General features: G+C 40.1%; 3 protein-coding genes across 3 annotated transcripts; 1 reads left to right on the top strand and 2 right to left on the bottom strand.

The window, feature by feature from the left end:
- The first annotated feature begins 2,367 nt into the window (after positions 1-2,367).
- clec3ba (C-type lectin domain family 3, member Ba) lies at positions 2,368-3,908 on the top strand. Its single transcript, XM_042490772.1, has 3 exons — positions 2,368-2,542; positions 2,722-2,820; positions 3,045-3,908. The coding sequence occupies exons 1-3, from the start codon at positions 2,446-2,448 to the stop codon at positions 3,443-3,445; spliced, it is 597 nt and encodes a 198-aa protein (XP_042346706.1). The 5' UTR covers positions 2,368-2,445; the 3' UTR covers positions 3,446-3,908.
- A 345-nt stretch (positions 3,909-4,253) lies between these two features.
- Positions 4,254-15,529, bottom strand: cdcp1a (CUB domain containing protein 1a). Its single transcript, XM_042490818.1, has 9 exons — positions 15,285-15,529; positions 14,253-14,453; positions 13,699-14,052; positions 13,241-13,609; positions 10,435-10,626; positions 7,980-8,348; positions 7,541-7,897; positions 6,972-7,059; positions 4,254-6,743 (listed from the first exon to the last, which is right to left on the bottom strand). The coding sequence occupies exons 1-9, from the start codon at positions 15,346-15,348 to the stop codon at positions 6,317-6,319; spliced, it is 2,421 nt and encodes an 806-aa protein (XP_042346752.1). The 5' UTR covers positions 15,349-15,529; the 3' UTR covers positions 4,254-6,316.
- A 3,750-nt stretch (positions 15,530-19,279) lies between these two features.
- On the bottom strand, positions 19,280-20,868 carry LOC121946240 (transmembrane protein 158). The gene has a single exon (XM_042490737.1). The coding sequence runs from the start codon at positions 20,434-20,436 to the stop codon at positions 19,735-19,737; it is 702 nt and encodes a 233-aa protein (XP_042346671.1). The 5' UTR covers positions 20,437-20,868; the 3' UTR covers positions 19,280-19,734.
- Between the last annotated feature and the right edge of the window lie 1,279 nt (positions 20,869-22,147).

Raw genomic sequence — 22,147 nt, 5'->3', positions numbered from 1 at the left:
TTGGATCTGTTTGGATTTTAATCTGAGGGGAAAAAACTGTTTCATTCTGTATGCATTTTTGTAGTGTATATAACATACATGTTAAATGACAATATCCAATTTGTGAGCAACATAACAGATTTACACTATGCGTACTGCAGTTGTGAGGATGTACTGCCAAATTCACGGGAACAATATATGAGACGATGTCATGATCTAAATTTCTGAGTTATTTATTTCCTGTTTTGTTCTAAAGGTCCTCATGTGTCATGTCTTGTGGTCCCTCTGTCTGTTTTCTACCTTTTTTCTGACACACCTGCCTTCTATCAGTCTTGTCAGTCTTCCTGCACACCTGTTCTCTATTAGTCAGGTTTGCTCTACACTAGTGTTACCTACCGTTCCCTCATTGTCAGCCAGCGCCTCTTTTTCCCTCTGTTTGAAGTTCCTGCGTAATCCAGCTGTGTGTTGTTGTTGTGATTAGCTCTCTGTGTATATATACCTGCATCTTTCTTTCCTTTTGTCACTTTGTCAGTGTTGATGGTGTCACTCCTGGTCTGGTTTGCCTGTCTGTGTTGCACTCTTTTGTTTTTTGCACCTTCGTGCTTTGTTATCAGTTTAGTTTAGGTCTGTTTGAGGTGTTTTTCCAGCTGCATTAAAGCTGCTGTTCTGCATTTGGGACCTCATTTGAACTGAAACGTAACAGATGGCTTATACTGGTGAAATGAACATGCAGTTTATGGGAAATGCCTCTGGTCTATGTTTCTGCAGTCAGTATTCCAATGGCACGCTTCCTCAAAACTTTCAAAATCTGTTGTCTGATAAAACTGCAGATTTAAAAACATACCTCTTTAGTAATTATGTGGTCTTGATATGTCACAGCTGTCAGGGGGATCTTGGAAAAGAAGTGCTCACAAACATGGATTTTCTCAAATTTGCAACTAAAGTTTGACATAAATAAGCCTTTTATGTGATTAAAAAGCCATAAATCTCTTACCTATGAAAAATTAGAACAAAAGCAACAAAAGCAACATATATAAATTACTATACATAAATCAATTAGAACTTGAAAAGAATGACTAAAGATAAAATCAAGAGATGATCCTAATTATTTTGTGTTATGTATTAACAGCAGGAGGCACTAACCAATTTTCCCAAAGGTTTAATTTTAGATGTGTTCAGGTCTAATGACCGGTGTTGGGATGGTTACTTTTTAAATGTAATAAGTTACAGATTATTAGTGTTAAAAATGTAATGAGTTACATACCTATATGAATTACTTCATTAAAGTAATGTAACTTATTACATTTGATTACTTTTTGGTTACTTTTCTGACGAATGTTTTGATTCTACCCCCTTTATAATCAAAAAGATTTTGATTAGTAACTGTATTTTAATTACATTTTTTTCTCAGAACTGTTTGCAATCACATTTATTTTGTAATTTAATTACTGTAACTAGTTGCATGTAACTAGTTACTCTCCAGTGCTGATTATGACCACAATAATAAATACTGAGATGAAGAAGGAAGTCACTCTTCCTTAAAAATCAAGCTGTTCGTCTCTGAATATAATAATGTGTGACAAATATTATCCACTTGTTATAGAAATGAGTTGCAAGCAAGAGCCAGGCTGTTCTGAGTGCATTTGCTCATATTTGAGCTTTTCAGTGCATCACTTTAATTTGTTGTTATGTTGTGAGGTGTTTGTGTATTCAGAGAGTGAAATGTGGGATCACTGAACGTTTAGAGACATGAACCGGCAGCTTTGTTGTTGCTTGCAGAGGGCTGGTCTTTCAGAAAAGAGCTGAAACATAAACAAAGATTAAATTCATAACTGTGTTTTTTATTGTATAAGTCTCTGCCACGTGTCAGCTGCACCTCGCCCGGCTCACTGAGGACTGATGTAATGCTGTGAGTGAAAACACCAAAATATCCAACTTCTGGCCTGATGTAGCCCTGAGCAGAAACACAGCGGATCCTTTGACAGGAAATAAAACGCAGTTCAGTTATAACTATTAAAGTAACAGTTTGTAGCTTTGTGTGTTGCTCTTAAGGGACAGACAAGGATACACATGATTTAAATTGTGCTTATTATAAATCTGACACAACACACACAACACACACACACACACACACACACACAAATAAGGCCCTGCTGTAATTTATAGGTAACCCACAAACACATGGAGTCTGAGTCACGCTTGTCTGGACGCTGTTAAACTCCACACAATCCTGCTCACCATCCATCTCCCTTCAGCCTTTCAAGAGCAGCACAAAAGTCTGTTAAACATCTGTAAAACATTTGTTCTCTCTCAGATAAGATTTCCTCATTCAACTCTGTGCCGTCACCCCGGGCGTGTAAAACACAACAGCCTGTGTCCGGCCAGCACTCAGAGCAGTGAGGAGCGTTTTTGTGGTGCTGTACCGAAACGGTTTCTTTGTGGTGGATTTCTATTTCTCCAAGTATCATGGACGCTCGAAGGGCTTGTTTGATGTTTTGCCTTCTCCTGCTGGCACGCTGCACGTTCCAGCAGACTACCTCAAAGAAAAAAAATGGCAAGAAAGGTAGGATATTAACATGGCAATGGAAATGAAAACAAAGTCCTCATTTGGTAAATCCATGAGGGACTTTCACAGAACAACAGTGAAGTACTATGAGAGTTCACCGTTCATACTGACTTAATGCATCATGCTTTAGGATAAATTTTGCATGTTTTTTGCTTAAATGTACGCCCTTTCAACAGACTCTGCAAACAGTGCTGCAATAGAGGAGCTGAAGAAACAGATTGCTGACATTGTTCAAGAGCTGAATTTGCTGAAAGAGCAGCAAGCTTTACAGACAGGTATTCTTCCTGCAAAAAATATGTTGTAAATAAAATACAATTGCTTTTTTAAAGATTGTGTAGCTCAGTTTATGTATCACAAAGAAATACCCACGGCCCAATCCACTAAAGTAGGGGAGAGCGGGGCCAATTGTAACATTTTTTGGTTTTGATGCCATTACTCAAAACATCTCTTGAGCTATTTGGATACAATTTTAACTTCTTTCTTCTTATGCCCTCTGCAGTTTGCCTGCGAGGGACCAAGATCCTCGGTAAGTGTTTCCTGGCTGACCCGGTGAAGAAGAATTTCCATACAGCCAGTGAAGACTGCATTGCCAAGGGAGGCAGTCTGAGCACTCCTCTGACAGGAGATGAGAATGACCAGCTCTACAGCTATGTGCGTCAGAGCATCGGCCCAGAGGAGCACATCTGGCTGGGCATCAATGACATTGTGACCGACGGCCAGTGGGTGGACCAGTCAGGCTCCAGCGTGCGCTTCAAGAACTGGGAGACAGAGATCACCCTGCAGCCAGATGGAGGGCGCAGCCAGAACTGCGCCATCCTCTCCACCACAGCCAACGGGAAGTGGTTTGACGAGAGCTGCCGAGCCGAAAAGGCCTCTGTGTGTGAGTTCAACATCGTTTGAGGGTCTGACATTAACATCACTCTGTGCAGATGAAACACTCATCAAATGCTGCTTGCAGAAAGGAATGAAACATGAAGAGTATCAGGTACATTTATGCAATGCATGAAAAATAACGTGCTGCATTTTTTCTAAAGCTCACATTTTCTTGATCAAGCCATTTAGATGCAGTGCACTGACTTCACACAGTGGTCTGGGATACAGTATGTCACTGTATAAGCTAAATATTTTGTTTGAATTGTCCAAAATACCCCCACTGTATTTTATACTATATTAAATAATCATCAAGGTAAACACCACTGGATGGCTTGTCTTTGTTATATGTATTTTTATGTTATCTGCTAATCAATGCAATAAAACTTTTTTTTTTACTGAGTATAAATCATGAGTACCTTTTCTAAGGCACTGTCTTCATTTCTACTTATGGATGTCAAGCTATGCTGCTTTTATTACATTATATAATTTTAATAAACATGTCTCCTAATTTGTAACCTCATAATTGTCTTTGTGCTCACAAATTCAGCAGATAAGATGGGAATCTTATCAGATAAAGAAATGCTTGCCTGAGAAATGACTATAAAACTCTTAAAAAGAAATATGCTGTTGCACCTTATAATAATAACCAAACAAACTATTTTTTGGTTTTAGGTTGCTGTCTTTTTTTCCCTCTTTTCTTACCGGGCCAAAGGAGGTAAAAGGCTACAAGTAGTCAAAATTTTCCTTTTAAAATAAGACTCAATAACACTAGACAAAGGAAATAGTAAACATTCAACAATTAGGTCTTAGGATAACCAGTACAATGTGGATAACATTTTGTCTTGACCAAGTATCACAGCTTTATTAAACATATTTTAGGCAGAGAGGACAGGGGTGTGAGATTTGTCTTAACATAGAGAGGGACGCATGCCAAACAGAAGGTTTGGGCCCTCCCAAAAGAAATTTTGAGCATCAAACACTGCATTCTGTTGTTTATTTCTGAATCAACGTGTGCCTTTTCTGCACAAATTCATGCTGTTAATATCTTTTTAAATTATTTTTAAAATACCTTTGCCACTTTCATGATTTTATTGTGGGGTACAAATTCACATTCTGAATTTTGAGTGGATGTGTCCTTGCATTCCCCCTGAAATCTATGCCTATGAAAGAGGAGGATGTATGGGTGTAGAGATCAACATTTCCCTAACTAAAACATGAAACATTTTCAGATTTCAAACGAATGCACTATTGAGCCCTCTCGAGGTTTCCTGGTCCAACTTTTCTGAAAACATCTGTGAAGGAAAGTCCCAACTTCATGAGTCAAATGACTTCTTGTGTCTCCACCCTACCCACACGTTTTCCATCATGGAAAACCAGTTTCTGTTTTGGCACTTTTAGTAGTTTACTCATTTAAAGCAGGGTTAAAGCAGATTGCCATGTTTGGACGTCTCCATGGACATCCACCAACATCAGAACTCAGAAGTAGCGTTCACAATGTCAAACGGTCAGACTGTGAAGTATTTCCACTCATATTTTACGTGGCTGTTAACCAAAGTAACTCCATGTATAGAGTTCTTGCATTGTTTTACAGTGGACACTTTATTTCCTCAAAACTGAGAATGGATTTATGGCAACTTTGACTTTGTTTCCCTCTGCAGTTCATTTTCTGAACTGCAGGAGGCGACATGGCTTAACAAGAAAACACAACACAATTTATTCAGCCTTTTCACACATTTTGTTTGTCACACTTAAATCCTATTTCCCCCCAGATGAGACAAGTTAATATTCTGGCACCTCCTAGTTCAGCCGAATGACAATAGATACCCTAAAAAATATTTTAATACACAATGTTACTGTTTCCTATCCCAGTTAATGCAAAAAACTTAAATTTCACAGAACAATAACCTGTACTTGACTTTAAATCAGTTGGGACTTGGTTTTAACATGACCTTATTGATCAGTTTGTTGTTCTGTCTTCACAACAACACACTCATCACACAAACTTGTTAAATTATATGACTCACACAGATTCTCTTTTACAGCTAACAGTAAATAATAACACAATTTGGTCCTAAAACAAAGAAAGACATTGCCTTTTTCTCACTGACAGAAATTAAGAATGTACAAAGATTTTAGTTTCATGTCAGAAAGGGCCTGTAGTCCCCAAAACACACTGTAAAATATCTCTCTGACTCGTGATCTCTGACAGATCACTTTACAAGCAGCAGATCAGTCTTTAGATTCCCAAAGTGTGGGTCCAAAAAAGAAGTAAAACACTCTGAAAAGACACCTCAAATGTCCTTAGGTGTATCAGCGGGGGTGTGTTGCCCCCTCTGTAAGGCACATTTATGGTGTAATGACATTGTGTCTTGACACTCCAAGCAGGCGATAAACAATAGAAAGATATTACTCTGTGCACATACACTGCTGCTGCAATCTGCTGCAACACAGACCATCATCAAACCATCATGTTGTAATGATGCTATAAAAATGCAGGGTATTGCAATGGAGTCCTTTCTGTACACTGCCTTAATGTGAAAAAAAGAAGAAAAACTCAGCATGTAAACAGCACACACGTTTGCTCCAGTATAGACAACTACGATGCATGCAAAATCTCTCAAAATTGAAAAATACTCATTGCCTTAATGTAACACACAATCTTTTCTTAAAACTCGCATAAAGAGGATGGTTATGTACTGCCTTTATCTGAGATAAAACACGGTAACAGCTGTGGGCAGGTTTCAGCAGGGTTATTTTTTGTTCCTGGCTTTGGTGCAAAACTGCGCTCAGGAGAAAACGCTTCTCGCAAGGCAGGTAATCACAAAGATACCAGGGAATGAATATCTCAGAGTTCAAGTAGGTCAAGAGAAAAGCAGAAAGCTGAATCCAATCTCCTGCTCAGTTTCCTCCCTCTGGCTCCAGCCGCAGCCCCAGTTTTGGAGAGTCTTCACTTTGGTCCTCAGTCTGGTAAATGACATTGTCCACCAGGGGCTGGTTGTGGCTCGGGGGCCTGACGGGAAGTGGAGGAGCCTGAAACTGCTGGTAAGTCCCGACTGGCATTTTGTCGTCACCAGCGTCTTTAGAGACCAGCGGCTTTTGTGAGTCTTTGGGTCCGGGGAAGGGTTGATGTGTGTTATACTCCCTGTAGATGCCCATCTCTTCCCCCTTCCTCAGCAGGTGCGTGTAGACCAGCGCGTCCTCTATGGAGGCGTAAACATGGTACTCGTCCTCTTCTGTTTTTGGGAGGCTGTTGTGTCCTGGGAGGAAGCTCACGCCATTTGGATTGTAGATGGAGACTTCATGATTCAGCTTCTTCTTCTTCTTCCTGTTTGATAAAAAGACGAAAGAGCTTTAGTTCTGTAAAGCATCAAACTATCACACTATTACTAACAAAACATTAAATGAAAGAGAATACTGAGGCAAACACAAAGTTTACCTACCTCTACCTCATTACTATACTTACAAAATAATAACTTGCAAGTGTGCAATATGAAAAAACAAAAAAACCTGCTTATAAGGTACGAAATATAAAATTTCAAGAAAAAACACTCACCTAATCACCACACAGACCACGACCAGCACGGTGACAAAAATGACCAACAGAGCAGCCACCACACTCAGGATGGTCGTCAGCAGACGGTCTAAATGAGAGAAAACAACAACAGATACAATCTTTCATTAATACTCTCTGTCATACACTAAATTAGGCGTGCAGTCATTATAATTTGATATTGTCTATAAATTCTGAAATAAGCTTCTGAAGACTGAAGATGAACAAATATTAACTTCCTATGAACATAACAAAGGAAAAAAGAGGAAAGAAAAAACCTTAGTTCTGTTTCTTGGGAATATTTGGATTAATGTCACTAATGTCATTCTCACGTACACACATATGCAAGTGTATACAATCATAAAATAAGAGAGCCATGCTTCCACATGAGGTTGTGCTTTGGCACAGTAGTGCTTGGAGCTATATGCTAATGTAATCTTAGCTGAGCATTCATGCTATTATTCATTAATTGCCAGTATACTAAAATTACAGCTGACACTGTGTGAATGTTAAATGTCATCATTTTTCATATTGTAATGTAGATCGAGTAAGCCTGCAGAACGTCCTCTTACTCTTCTGCAGGGTGATCTTGGTGATGACGCTGAAGTGTCCTCCGTCTACTTCAGGCATACAGTTGGACATGTTGAGGTAGAAGTTGTCTGAGACAACAATCTCAGCCTCGGCCTCCTCGTCCTCCCTGCGGCTGTACAGCTCCTCCGGACAGCCAACCCTCTGCACCCTGATGTTAGTGTGCCGTTCGTTGCACTTGGGCTGGCTGAGGTTGGCGAACATCAGGTGAGCCTCCATCTTAGGGGGAACGGAGATGATCCAGGAGACGGTGGAGTAAGACCTCATTCCTACTGGCCAACCCGGAGTAGCCAAAAGGACAGGATTGTCTCTCTTTAGAGACACATTGAATATGTAGCTTTCTGCATTTAATTAGAAAGAAAAGAATATTAAATATCACTGAAAAACATGCATTTATTTCAGTCAATTGAAGCAGTTTGTCACCTGATATCTCCTCTTTCAAAATGGCATTTAGCACATGTTTGCTTGTCCGCAGTGCTGTAATCCCCACGCCGGACACAGTGACAGAGGCGTTGTTGTGGATTTGGACCATCTGTATGGCTCCTTGAGTGCAGAACTGTCCGATATGATTGCCATCGTCTTCGTCCACTTTGATAGAGATGCTGTTGTTGCATTGCTGCCCAGGTAAGGACTGCTTGAGGTGCCCAGAGGCAGAGGTCAGCTCCACGGTGCCGTGTTTAGGAGGACGGAGAGTCCACGTCACACTGCTCAGAGGAGCAGGGAGGCAGCTCGGCAGCACAGGCACCGACAGACGGACTGGGGACTTCTGGCACTCCATGGGTTGATGACACTCTGACACGAGAGTACATGTAGTTTAAATCAAGAGAGGTTTGGAAATTAGACTGAATTTCTGCTTAAAGAAACTATAAAAATGACAAAGTCAGCTCACCAAAATCACAAAAATAAGCTTTTTTTGCGCTTCTAGTTAGAATAAAATGACTTGAAAATAATTTCTACCTATAACAGTGTCAGATATTCCTATGGGCAAGACATGCCGCTGCCTATTCCCCACCCCCCGGCTGTGACTCAGGGGTAGTGGTTGGCATCCTTGGGCAAGACACTGAACCCACCAATTTGCTCCTGATGCTGTGTCATCAGAGTGTGCCTGCGTATGAATGGTTTCTACCTAGTAGAGGGCACCTTGTACGGTAGCCTCTGCCACTACTGTGTGAATGTGTGTGAATGGGTGAATGTGACATGTCCTGTGAAAGTGCTTCGAGTAGTCGAAAAGACTAGAAAAGCGAAAGCCAATTGGGTGAAGCACAGAAACAAGAAGATGAATTTGCAAATTTGCACATACTATATTCTCTTATTGTTTGTTATTTGCTATCATAATGAGCAATATCGGTCAAAAAACGCGGTCGCAATCATTTCAAATCTATTTCCAAAGGGCGAGGCTTTGAGGGAAACAGGCCATATCTCAACTTTTCTTCTGTTTAAACTCAGCAGACACATACTAAAGACTTTGAGAGAGCAGTTATTGAAATACATTGTATGAAACATGCGTGTCTTTATATAAATGAAACGACTTTGACGAGTCTTGTGAGGTCTAATATCACCAAGCTTGATTTTGGCAACTGAGCTGCTTCCCTCCATTGACCAAGAGAGGGCTTGATCCCGGACTGCCACGTGTGGCTATATTTGTGTTAATTTCTTTATTAGCTCTTGCCAGTAATTAATATGATGAATATAAATACTATAATAATAATGACAATAATAACTATGAATATGATCTGCCAGGAGAATCTTGCCTCGGGCGCTACATGTGTGAAGTTGAGCACTGCCTTAGAAACTGTCTCTACAGGAGCTGTTAACTCTGATCTATCTGGATTAACAGGGACAGTGTTTCTTTAAGGGATGTTGAGAAAATAATTCCATTCATTCCACTGTTTTTGAGGTGGAGGGAGAAATGTCAGAGACATACCTCAGAACAAGGACAAATTAAAAAAAATGTTTTTTGATACCACTAAAAGTAAGAAAAATATCTTTTATCATAATTTTAAACACCATGTTGATTAGGTTGTGCAGAAATCGATGGAAAAATACCATGAAATGTGACAAAACTGGTAACCTACGCTATGAGATTAACTACTCTGTGTAAGTCAGGGCTCCAATATTTACTTCATCAGATACCTACATCAGATCCAAAAGACTTTTTTTCAATAACTGTCAAGGTCTTGTTTTGTTGAAAGACAGAAACTGTTTAGAGTAAGATATAATGTTATTTATCCAGAAAGAGATTGTTTTCAGTCATGATTTTTGTTAAGATATGTGATACAGTATTAAGCACTTGAAACCACGATCAACATTTTTCGTGTGCTGCTTTTAAACGCCTTTCACACACATTTCAACCTTTGTAATGAAAGCACATTGGTTTGATGCTTTTTCAGAAAGATGGGATGAAAAGCAATCAGCATCTTGGCATGACATGTTTTTCACAAAAAACATAAAAGGTGATGAGAAAATGACCTAAAAATAACCATACAAATATATTGAGAATCATTAGAAAGTAATCACATAACTAGGGAAAAATATTAAGAAAACTATAATTATTATAATTGTAAATTTAATATTAGGTTACAAAAATCTTCTCATTATTTCTATCTATTATTTTGATTCAATTTCCCACTTTTTCGTGTCATTTTTTCTTTCAATTTATTTTACTTTGCTTTTAGCTAATGTTACATAATCTTCTTGTAGATTTTTACTAATTTTTGCAAAGTTTTGGGTTATTTCTTGTTAAGTTACCTTTTTTCCACATTTTTCTGAGAAATCAAGCTAATTTGCTCAGGTTTCAAATGCTTGATCCAAGAAAGCGGAGTTTTAAAAATGAGTCATCTGCGGGAAGCCTCCACGTAACAATCAAATCAGGATTTACCTATGACTCTTGTGGCGGTGACTTGTACGTCTTCAGGGAAGCAGTCCTGGAAAGTCAGCTGACTCCCTGGTGTGACTGTGATCTTGTCCTTCAGCGCTGATCTTATTTTCATCTTGCAGTTGGAATCTAGTCTCGACTTCTCGATGTGCAGAGAAAGGCCCTCCATTTTGTTCAGATCCACTTTACACGTCACTACAGAATACAGCACAATGACATTAGCATTTCTTCTGTTCCCTTTTATCTCACACACATTCAAATATGTGGGCGCGTGCATGTCAGATCCCGACCATGTCGAACAGGAATTTGACTGTGATTTGACTGATAGTGATCGTTGCAGGAAGTGTTTCCTAATATTGAGCCACTGCTGTCATTCATGACTCAACGATGAGGCAATCTCAGAGCTCCCCTAACCAGAGACCTGAGGGCGCTGATAAACACTACGAGCCCCACTCTCCACGTCACTGTTTCATTACTCATCCGCACCGACGCTGTCTCAGAAAAACTGGGAAATTCTATCAAACTCCTGACATATGAGACTGCACCCTTGTTTTAACATGATAAGAGAACTGAAAATGAAAGATTAGTTATAATTAATAATCACACGCCTGCTGCAATATGTCAAGGAGACATAAATTATCCTTTTTTTCTGAACAGCAAAACCTCCACCAACACAGAACAATTCTTCAAGTTGCACATAATCTGCTTCCATATATAGACTGATAAATCAAATAGCTGATTAGCAAAAATGTTTATCTGTTATACTTCTGAAACCTTATAGATTTGTTGCTCATTTGAAGCTTTACAGAAATTAGCTTCTTTTTCATTTGAAATCATTCATAAATTAATAATTTGGCACTGACAGACTGATAAACTGAAATTAATTTGCAGAATGTAACTGCACCTTGCCAAAGTTACTAATACTTATTTGAAGTATTTCTTTATAGCAACAAGAGTTGATTTTGTTTTTCTACCACAAGCTGTAAAAACTGACATGATCTCTGCTGACATGTTAGCAGACCTCCATCCATCAGACACAAAGCAGCATTAGTATACGTTTGAAGTCGAGTTTCTGGTCACCTGGCAAATATGAGACTCTGTTTACACTTGGTTTAAAAATGTATCTGGTGCAAACACACCACAGGGTGACAGCAGTAAACACAAGTGTAAACGACCACAAAAACACACAGTGATCCGGTGACTCAAACCACTGTCAGACCACATATCTTTTGTAGTGTAAACACTAATGTGTCCTAATGTGCCTGCCACAAGAATGTAGCAGAATAATCACCGATGCAGGACGTGGTGGTTGCTTTGGACGAAGTGTTGCTTGACTGTTGACTGCATGCACAATAATAATGGTACGTCATCAGTATGGGCAGATCTTGGCTTTCAAATGAACTATTGAAATCGGCCAAGATGCTTTTTCTTATTTTGCACAATGAACCAACATTACATATTCTTAAAAACATTGTATTTTATGTCTCCATCTGCTGGAGGACCATCATGATAAGAGCATGCATAATATGATGTTAATTCCACTACAGAAGAGACTTTATGATCACTAAAATTACATGGGAAAAAAAGTGGATATACCAATATCGGTATCGGTTATCGTCCAAATGAGTTGTTATACAAAAGCTAATCAGATAACAGCAGAAAATCCAATATTGTGCAGCCCTATTGACTGGCCATCATTTTCCTCTTTGGAAAGAGATGTATTAGATTCTGCTGACAGCGTTATCTCCAGCTGTACCAACACAACCACTAACATGACCAGTGAGAGTGCTAGCAACAGTGTGGCTGTAATAACTGTGCGAGGGGACCTTTGACCTTCTGTCCTGAAGAGCTTTCAAGTTAGTATAGATGTAGAGCCAATGCTAGATTGACAGGGGGCGTGTTTAAGTAATTAGGACAGACGATTGGGACCAGTTGTGGGACTGCAGTTGCTGAGAGATGTGTCTGAGTGCTGCGAGTAAGACGGATGGTGGAGTTTCCTCCTTTTCTGTGTGAAGTTTTAGCTTCAAGTGATTGTTTGTGTGTTATTGTCTACAGATGAACTGTCAGTGGAGGACCAATCCAGTGTTGGACCACAGAGAGCGAGCTGAGCGAGTGACATCTATTGTATCAGTGCCAGGACAGCAAGGCTGCAGGTAGGCCCACATCCCTTAACTTTAGCCTGACAGCTGAATGCTCACTTTCTGGTAATATATGTATGAGCAGCCAAGCCGTTGAAGCTCTAGAAAACTGTTGACCTTCATGATAGTATTAAGTGCCCAGCCAGCAGTTTGTGGTGACAATAAACAGCGATGTTTCCCACATGTCCATTTGTATTTGGATTGCCAAAACGCATTTTAACACCAAGTATTCAGCAGCTTATCAAAAACGTTGTCTGTGTGCTGAAAATAACTGCCAGCTGCAGGTGATGCTAAGGCAGGGAGAGTGAACCAAAACAACAAATTTACAGCCTTGAAATCAAAACGGATGTTAAAATTCTCCTCACAGATAAGAAATCAGGTAATTATTCAATGTGGGTTTATCATTAGAAGCAACCTCTTGATGTAAAAAACATTAATTATGACAGCTCTAAATTTCAATTAATCATTTAACCCTTAAAATCATCCTTAGAAATAAGCATAAATCTCAGTTAGTATCATAGCGTGGATAAAACCACAATCATCTACAAAATCAAAGCTTTTCTCTGGCTCCAGGTCTATCCACAACTTAAATATTTGAGATGTAAAAACATCTTCAGAGGGCCCATTACATAACTGTCTTGGCAGAGATCAGTTAAAACTGATGCACAAACCTGGTAATCCTGTATGTAAAGATGACACCTTGAGGCTTAGCGACAGTCCTGGAGAACCAGCACGTCTTCTGTCCATCTCGCAGTTCGTCAGCGTCAGAGCAAAGTTCCCCTGATCCTGGGCCGGCTGGGGGTCCTTCAGTTTCAGCACTGACGCCACTCTCCCTTTGCTTTGGTACTTCACTGCTGTCTGCTTCTTCAGACAACGCGGCTCTATAAGATTTAAGAACTGAACGGATATCTTGTGTTTGTCCGGAACCTGAAAGTACCACTCCATCACGTCATCATCGGGAAAACTGTCCGGGTAGTTTGGGGAGAACAGCTCTGAGGACGAGGTCCCTCTCGGTAACGTCAGGGTAATTTTGGCGAGGGCTGTAAGAGGAAAAAGACAAACAACATTCAAACGATGTGATGTCTGACACACGAGACATGAGAGATTATTCCCCAAAATCTGAACTCACATTTGATTTCTTCCCCGAGAGACACGTCAAACTGGCCATTTTGCAGCTTTTGCCCTGCTGGGACGTCCAGAGAAAAGCTCCCTTGATTCAGTATCTGAGCACTGCTGACAGGCCCCGTTTTGCAGTATTTCCCTACGGCCACATTCCCTGTTGTCTGGAAGGCCTTGAGGGAGTAGCTGTGACCGTCTGGACATCTCTCTGATGGATTAATCTGTTTTAGACCCGTGTTGCCGAAGTCTATTTTGAAAGCTTTCGGCGCAGAGGCCCTCAGGTTCCAGGTGAACGAACGGTTAAAATCCAGCAAGCCGAAATCAGCCGGGATGATGTGGCCACTGCACGACTTTGTGGTACATTCTGAGAGGAAATATTAAAGGGTTAGTTAAGATTTTTTGAAGTGGGGATGTGCGGGGCACTTATCTATAGACCGTATCTGAACTGAACTATATACTTCAACTATCCCTTCAACAACAAATAGAAACAACCATGCTGTGTAGTTCAACATGATAATTAGATTCCTGAACAGGATTATTATTTTACAGCAGTACTATATTTACCTATATTTCGCACAATGTCCACACTGAATACATCTTGAGGTTTGGCGCATTCAAACTCCACTGAGACAGGAGTGTTGTCCTTTAACAGAACAAATGGATCACATTGCCGTGAGCGTCCTGCACCCGTGCACACTTTGCAACCTCTGACCTGAGAATTACTGATATTGAAGGTGGTGCCTCTGTCAGGGGTGATGGTCAGCCCTGAAATGAGAGGGGATTAAGAAAAAAGGGAGAAACATTGGTAAAAATAAATAAATTAATTAAAAAAACACCACCAGTACTGAATATCAACATGAAATCACCACTTAGATGTCACTGAAAATTACACTATAAAGACGTCTTGCTCAGTATTAAATACATGGCTTTATTCACTGTTAACAAAGTCCCAGTGACTAATGTGTTGAGGCCGACAGCTTGGCTTCTCTCCCTCTGTGACTAAGCAGGCCTGTACTGAGCAAACAGAGCCGTCTTCACACACACCAGCACCTGATGCACTGCTCCAACCAGCTCTCTATTGTCTCACATATCCTGGTTTAAACTGCATTATTTCTCTTTCTAAATATATTTCTGCATATGTATCTGAAGTGGACAAAACAGACACAAGCCTATCATCTGACACATGACTCATCAGATTAGCTCCGCCAGCCTTTTGGATGATGAGGTTTCTGTTGAACAAAAACAACAGGAAAAAAAAGCTCACTCAACAACAAAAACACTGACGCCACAAGGCCCTTCTCTCAGTTTAGTCCTCATCCTGTTCCTGCCTTAACTTCATTTACTCTGACACCACTAATCAATGCGCTCATTAAAGTCATCCCAGCAATTCATCAGCAGCCACATTTACTAGTAATCAGCACAATAATAACAGCTTAAAATAATTAATAGCCTTATGATGTCTGATGAGACCTCCGTGTTTCTTCCTGCAATCACTGTCCTGTAATTTCAGGGATAATCAGAGTCCATATTTAAACAGATCATCAGCATTTCAGAGTCAGTTTGTCGCGCTGGTTAATAATTCAGTTATTAACGTACCTGATACAGTGGAGGCGATGAGCGTAACAAGTAAAATCTGAAGCGTGACTCTTGATGTGGACATGCTGTCACACACACTGTACCGTGACTCGTATTTGATCCGATTTGAGGGAAATCAGTGAAAATCTGCGAATATTTCATTTCTTCTCGTCCAGAACCTTCATGCGCCACATTTTCCCCGCGTTTACGTAAAGCTCGAGCTTGAAGATTGATAAGAAACAACTCCTCCACTTCCTGTAAGTGTGAGTGTGTCACAGGGAGTGTTACAGCGCCAGGTAATGCAAAGGCGTGGCCGGCTCCGCCATTTCCGCAGGTACACACTTCATGAATGTGTTATAACAACATCCAGTCATATTAATGTAAGTGTGCCACGGGCGTGTTGCGGCGCCAGGAAATATATATATATATATATATATATATATAATAAATAAATGAGCACAGTTACGTTACTTCTTACTTACTAGATTATTAGGTAAACACTGCCTACTTTATACCGGTTTTAGTCATTTTTAGCTTGTTTTTATATCCTATTTTCTACTTTAACCATTTGAAACCTGAGCAAATGCGGCCTCAAAGACATGGGATGATGGAAATGAGTTACGAAAAATTGCGTGAAATTAGGGAAAAGTACAAGAAAATTACTTGAAAATAAATTGTTTTGTTTTTTTAAGAGAGAGAGAATTGCCTGGAAATTAGAAAAAAAAAACCTCAACAAAAAATAAAACAAACAAAAAGAGGAAAAACATGTAAACGACCTGGAAAGATGTTTAAAAAGTTAAATAATTCTGTAACTTAATTTTAAATGTGTATTCTTCTTTTTTCCCTAAACAATATCTTTGCATGTTGCTTGTTGCCTTTCCTCATGTTTTTGAAAGAAATCAAACAATTTTTCTTAGGGTTCAAAGGTTTAAATGCATGAAAAAGCCATCTGAAAGTAGCACATAAGAAGAGCTGTCACTCCAGGTTTCAAAGAGTTAATTAATTACATTTAATTGTCTTTTTATTATGTGTTTCTCTCACACTGTGTCTTGATGCTTTTGATGTTTTGTGTGGAGCACTTTGAATTGCCTTGTTGCTGACATGTGGTTTATAAAAAAAAATATGCCATGCCTAAAACAATAATGCAGTCCACTACAACTGTTGTGCAATTAAGCCTGTTGTCATGGAGGTTACAATATGAAATTGTTTTAGAGTTAATTTAGCTGTTTAACTGTGCTACATTATACTGAGAGGTATTTCTGTTATTTTATCAACCCCACATAAAACACTAATGAAGGGAGGATTTATTACAAGGCTGTTGTTGTGTTAGTATCTGAATAAACCGCTTACCAAGTGTATATTCCCCATAGGATTTAAATAATCAGTAGCCTCTCTATTAAAAGCTTTTTCACCCTTAAAGATATACATCCAGTCATCAGTGTGTCATCAACACAAACTGGTCAGTCAGCTCAGCAGGACATAGGCAGTTTTATCAATGAATCTGACTGATAAAGTCTCATAACATACATTGATAAGTTACAGTTACACATCCAGTCCTTCTAAATAAAATAAAAAAGCGAACAGGTTGTATGTGGTGGAACTTTTTCAGTTCTGGGGGGCAAGGCCGCCCACGTGTATGGAAACATTAACATTACAGTACTAAAACAACCATTTGTAACAGTAAAATATTTTAGGAAGGACAGAGATGACCGTACTCTGATTGATTTTACACATTTAGCAGTCTGATGAGCTTTTGTGAACTGCTGGATATAAAGCCACCAAGCAGTATGAAGCAGCTACAACATTAAAATGCTGCTCATTTCACATCAATCATTTATCACTCTGAAATAGGCCATTGTCATTTTGAATATTTTGATACTGAAGTAGACTTTGCAAAATAATTCCACATCCTCACCTAACAAAAAAACTCTGAAGTAATGTATTATTAAAGCTGCATTAGTTCGTATAGCCAGACAATGTATGAGATAATGAAAAATCAGTGTCTATTTTTATATTTTGCACTGCATACATGTTAAAATATGTTGAACTTTTTGATCCCTTTGGAGGTGTCATTTTGTGGAGTGAGTGCATTGTGTTGCATTATACTGACGGGCATTTCTATTTTATTGTCCATCCTATTCCTATGTGAAGGTAAGCTGCATAACAGGAACACCTCTCTGCATAACGCAACACAGTTAACAGCAACATCCTCCAGGATGAATGCAGAGTTGAATCAACACCTCTCTCAGACAGCTTCAATCAACACTTTAACCTCTGGATCAACATCAGTTTTTCTGTGCTGCGTTCAAATGCCTTTCAGAAGCATTTAAATCTCTGAAACCTGAGGATATTGGTTTGATTTCTTTTGAATACATTGGAAAAAATGCAGTGAGTCTCTTGGCAAGAAAAGTCCTGCAAACAAATTGTGAAAGTTGACAAGAAAATTATTTCAAATTTAGAAGGGGGTGGGGGTATTATTAAATTATCGATTATTGACAAACTAGGGAAAAAGTCCAGAAAACTATATTTGCAGATCTTATATATTAAGAATTATGTCTCACAAAGAAAACTCATTTTTAATTTTCTTCTTTTTTTTTTTACAATTTCTTATTGGTGTTTTTGTTGTTGTTATTTTTACTTTTCCCCTTTTCACTAATTTCTTGATAATGTTTTGGCCATTTCTTTCGAATCTGCTTTTGAAAGAATTAAAGCCAGTTTTCAAAGGGTTAAAGCTGAACATTATAGCCAGCATTAGTTTTATCTTAGTGTACCTACAGTAATGAACTGGCAGTTCAGTGTTTGTTTTCCAAAGGCTTTGGCACCGCTGACTCAGAGCCTTTCAACCTTGGATCACATGCTGCGTTCGCTTGAAACAAGTCTGTCAAGTAAATTGATTTAGGCTACAGAGAGCAGGTCAGAGAGAATCTGAGATATATTTATACCCTATAATCAATTTTATTTTAATTGAAACCGTTGGAACATGAATACAAATATGCACATGACATTATAAATCTAACAATATAATTATTGAAACCCTCTCTATGTCAATCATAAACAACATCTATTTTTCAGAACGCATTGGAAAAAACGTTAACATTTACTTATGAACATGACTATAGGTTAAATATGTGACGTCACACTTCAAAGTTCAGCTTTCAGTGCAAAAGTCCTACACATGAGATAAGGCAAAAACGTTCTAGAAAGATTAAAAACTATACAAACACTGTTTAAAGAGAAAAGTTTGCACAGTTTACGCTGACATAATCTATAGGAAGGCCTACAAGGGTATACAAAACACATTGGTCCCAGTATAGATTACTATTGGCTAGTATAATCCATCATACTTTACCTTGGTTGTCCTAGGAGCTCTAATAAGGGTTAAAGAAGAGCCCAAACTAAAGCGTCTCATCAAAAAGTTCTCCAAAGCTCCACAATCATTCACACTGTAAAATCTGACAAGTTGATTTTATTAAAAAATATATATATAGGAAACCAATTGCCTTAAAAAATGTAAGCAAATATAACTATTACTCCTATTTTATCTTTTCTTTATATCTAACTGTCTAAATGTGCCGTTTAATGAAATCAACCTTTCCAAGTTTTAGCAACTGCTGTAAACCAGATTTGCTGTGCTATATATCTTTATTCTGATGGTTGCAAACTTGTAAATCATATTTGTGCTTTCTTAAACAGAAGTCACAGATTTCATTAATTCTTCATTGGCAAAATCCCCTCTGTAATGATCATATTAAGTCAGACTAAACGGGAGGGAAATCCAGGCACTCCAAAAGTGTGGAAAAACTTGAAAAACGAGGAGGAATTACGTTACAAAGCCTTTATTATAGGGGCTAAATCATTAAAAAAGCCAACATGTTTCAGCCACTACCAGTCTTCATCAGGGTTTCAAATAGAAAAAAAATATATACAAAAACCTGTTTTTGAAGCCCTGACGAAGACCAGAAGTGGTCGAAACATGTTGGCTTTTTTAGTGGTTTAGCCACTATAGGCTCCTCGTTTTTCACACTTTTGGAGTGCCTGGATTTCCCTCCCGTTTAATCCTGTTGGTTCTTGTTTTCCATCAGCACCCCATACAAGTTGGTGACCTACATTTGATCATAGCTTACAGAGTAACCAGTCATCTCATTTTATTTTTTGTTTGAGTCAGACTAACTTGATTTACTGTAGTTGCTGACACTTGGCTAACCACATTTGGCCTTTTTTAAGTTGCAATAACTTCACAAAATTAAGTAGCCTAAATACAGCAAAATTTTCGAGTAAACTCAACAGTTAGATATACAGCAAACGTAAATTAAGACTAATGGTTATATTTACTTTCCTTTTTCGAGGCGAGGGTTTACAAAATTATTTTAAGTAAGATGAACTTGTCAGGTTTTACAGTGCAGGTGAACAGTTGAATGGCTACAGTTATAGTATAGGCAGCACAGGCTAATTATAATAAAGATTATTTTAATTATCTCGGTCTCCTCTGTTCCATCCCATTGGGCAGAAATCCTGCAATGATCGGGACTGGCCATATGAGAGCAGCAACACTCCACACAATGATGACCAAAGTCATGAAACAAGCCACAAGTGTCGACTCAATGGGCTTTCTGTTCAGCCTCCAACTTTTGTCCCCCTTCAGCTCGTCGAGGCTGAAATCCACGCAGCAGAAAGTGATCTGATCTCCGCTCTGCTGGCCCCTCGACCTGCCCTGACCAAATCTCCGGTACCGGGACATCCCGCAGCCCACGCACAGCCGCAACTCCTGCTGACCCCCGGTGACCCCGAGGTGCTCGATGACGACAGGCGAGATCGCCCTGTTGAAAGACGCGGAGAAAAAAGCCCTTCCGTGGTTGTTGGTGGTGTAGATGAGCACATCACACTGGAAGCCAAAGCTGCTGTCCCAGCGGGCCACCAGCGAGGTGGGCTGAAGTCTCTGGACGCTCACGTTGCACTGGGACAGCGTCTGCAGGGAGGAGGCGTCGGGCGAGGCGTCGCTCTCCTCCACGGACCTCTTGGCGAAGCGCACGTCCACCTCCAGGTTGGCCATGAACCTGTTGGAGGAGTTGATGGGCGGCAGGAGGAGGTCTTCGTCGCTCCAGCCTTGGCATCGCTGGAGAAGTCCGGCCACCGCTGTGAGAGCCAGCAGGAGGGTCGGGGAGTCGTTCAGCATGGCACAGGGCGCGTCTCTCCTGCTCGCATGGTGCTGTGACGATCCGCAGGCGACGGACGCAGGCGTGCAATGTTTGGAAAATGCCAGTCGCCGGTGATTTTTAACAACGCAGCTCCCGATGGATGGAGAGATTCAATTCCCTGCCCGACTGGTAGAAATGGAAACGTCCAAAGCCTGTCACATGCGCCCGCCCCCCCTCCCTTTGGATATTTGCTGTATGACTTGTTCTCCAAATTTGCCCTGCAGTCGCTTTACAGTAGAGGCAGGATGGGCAGCGCCGTCATCACAGCTCGGAGCCTCTCTGAGCTTCTCTCCCTCTCCGTCACTTCAGGTGTGAGCGCTCAGCTCGAAAACACAGAGGAGTTGTGAGGGGAGAGCCTCCAGTGCGCAGGGACAGCAGTTTAACACACATCTTCCAATCAGCAATCCTCACACACACACACACACACACACACATACTCAATGCAACTTTATCAATGAAATGATCTGCGTGGCTCACTTCTCTACCTGTTGAGAAAAGACTCTGGATGACTTAAATGTGTGGTACACTGTACCCGTGACAACAGGGGCGTCACAGTTGGGGGACTGATTACCGGGACCCTCTAAAAGTCTGGAATGAAAATGTTGGTTTTGTTTGCAGTTTTTCAAAATCTTGGTAAAGCAAAATCACTGCCTGTTCAAGGCAGGAATATCACACCATTATGTTGCCTCACTGTTCTGTGTATGATGCACAATCATGGAATAGGGGGGCCATAGGTGTATCGCTTTTAGTCCACCGCAGGAGGTAGTAACGGAGCCAAAAAGGTGCCTGTATAAACCATAGACTGTAAATAAAGATGCACGACAGGCCCCCACTTACCCCCCGCTATGTTTAAGCAAGGTTGAAATATCCGAGATTCGGGCGTTGCCATCTTGTGATGGTGATGTCATTGAGAGCTGGATTCTGTGCAGTAGCGATATCTGTGGTGGGGGACCCACTGCAGGAGATTTCAAAAGCAGCTAACAGCATTTAGCGGTTAAAGAAGAATAGCAGCTGTAAATTTATGCAAAAAGGAACAAACAATGACATTTGGGAGCTCTTTCTTCTCCTATAGCAGAGGACGAGATCAGCTGCCATATAACAGAAAAACGAAACGATAACTGTTGCCGTTAAATGTTATGCCTCTTTTGATTGCAGGATGTCAGCATGTCGGCTGTAATCACACACTGGAGCAGAGTGATGCCACCATCTTATGGTTGAGTGTAAAAATGCAAAGGAAGCATAAAGAGGGGACTTTGTAACGGCTCTATAGCGTGATTTCTTTTTAAACTTGTCAGTGTTGAAAAACCAGGAACTATGCAGTACTGAATTGGAGAGTTAGCTTGTTCAACTGTTTTTCACTATTTTGGTGTCCAGGATTTCTTGGGTGGGCCTAAAAGCCTTCTCGATGACACACTAGAGCCACCTTTAACATAATCCCACTCCCACAAAATAAAAATGAAGTCGCTGCGAAGCAACAGACTCTTGTAAAAAGCTCAGTAGCCTAAAGCACAAGCGTCCCTTGAGCCGAAGGATGAGCTGCTGTGCAGCTAGAGACTCGTGATCTGATTAACCAACTCATCCTCATTTTGAAGTCATCAAATACTGCCGCTTTCGCAGTGATTTCGGTGTATGATAACAATGCCAAAAGCTCACTCTCAAGCCTGTATGGCATACCACCAGCTGGCGTCA

This window comes from Plectropomus leopardus, chromosome 7 (genome assembly GCF_008729295.1).
Source record: "Plectropomus leopardus isolate mb chromosome 7, YSFRI_Pleo_2.0, whole genome shotgun sequence".
Lineage (NCBI taxonomy): Eukaryota > Metazoa > Chordata > Actinopteri > Perciformes > Serranidae > Plectropomus > Plectropomus leopardus.
This window is presented reverse-complemented; position numbering and strand designations above follow the sequence as displayed.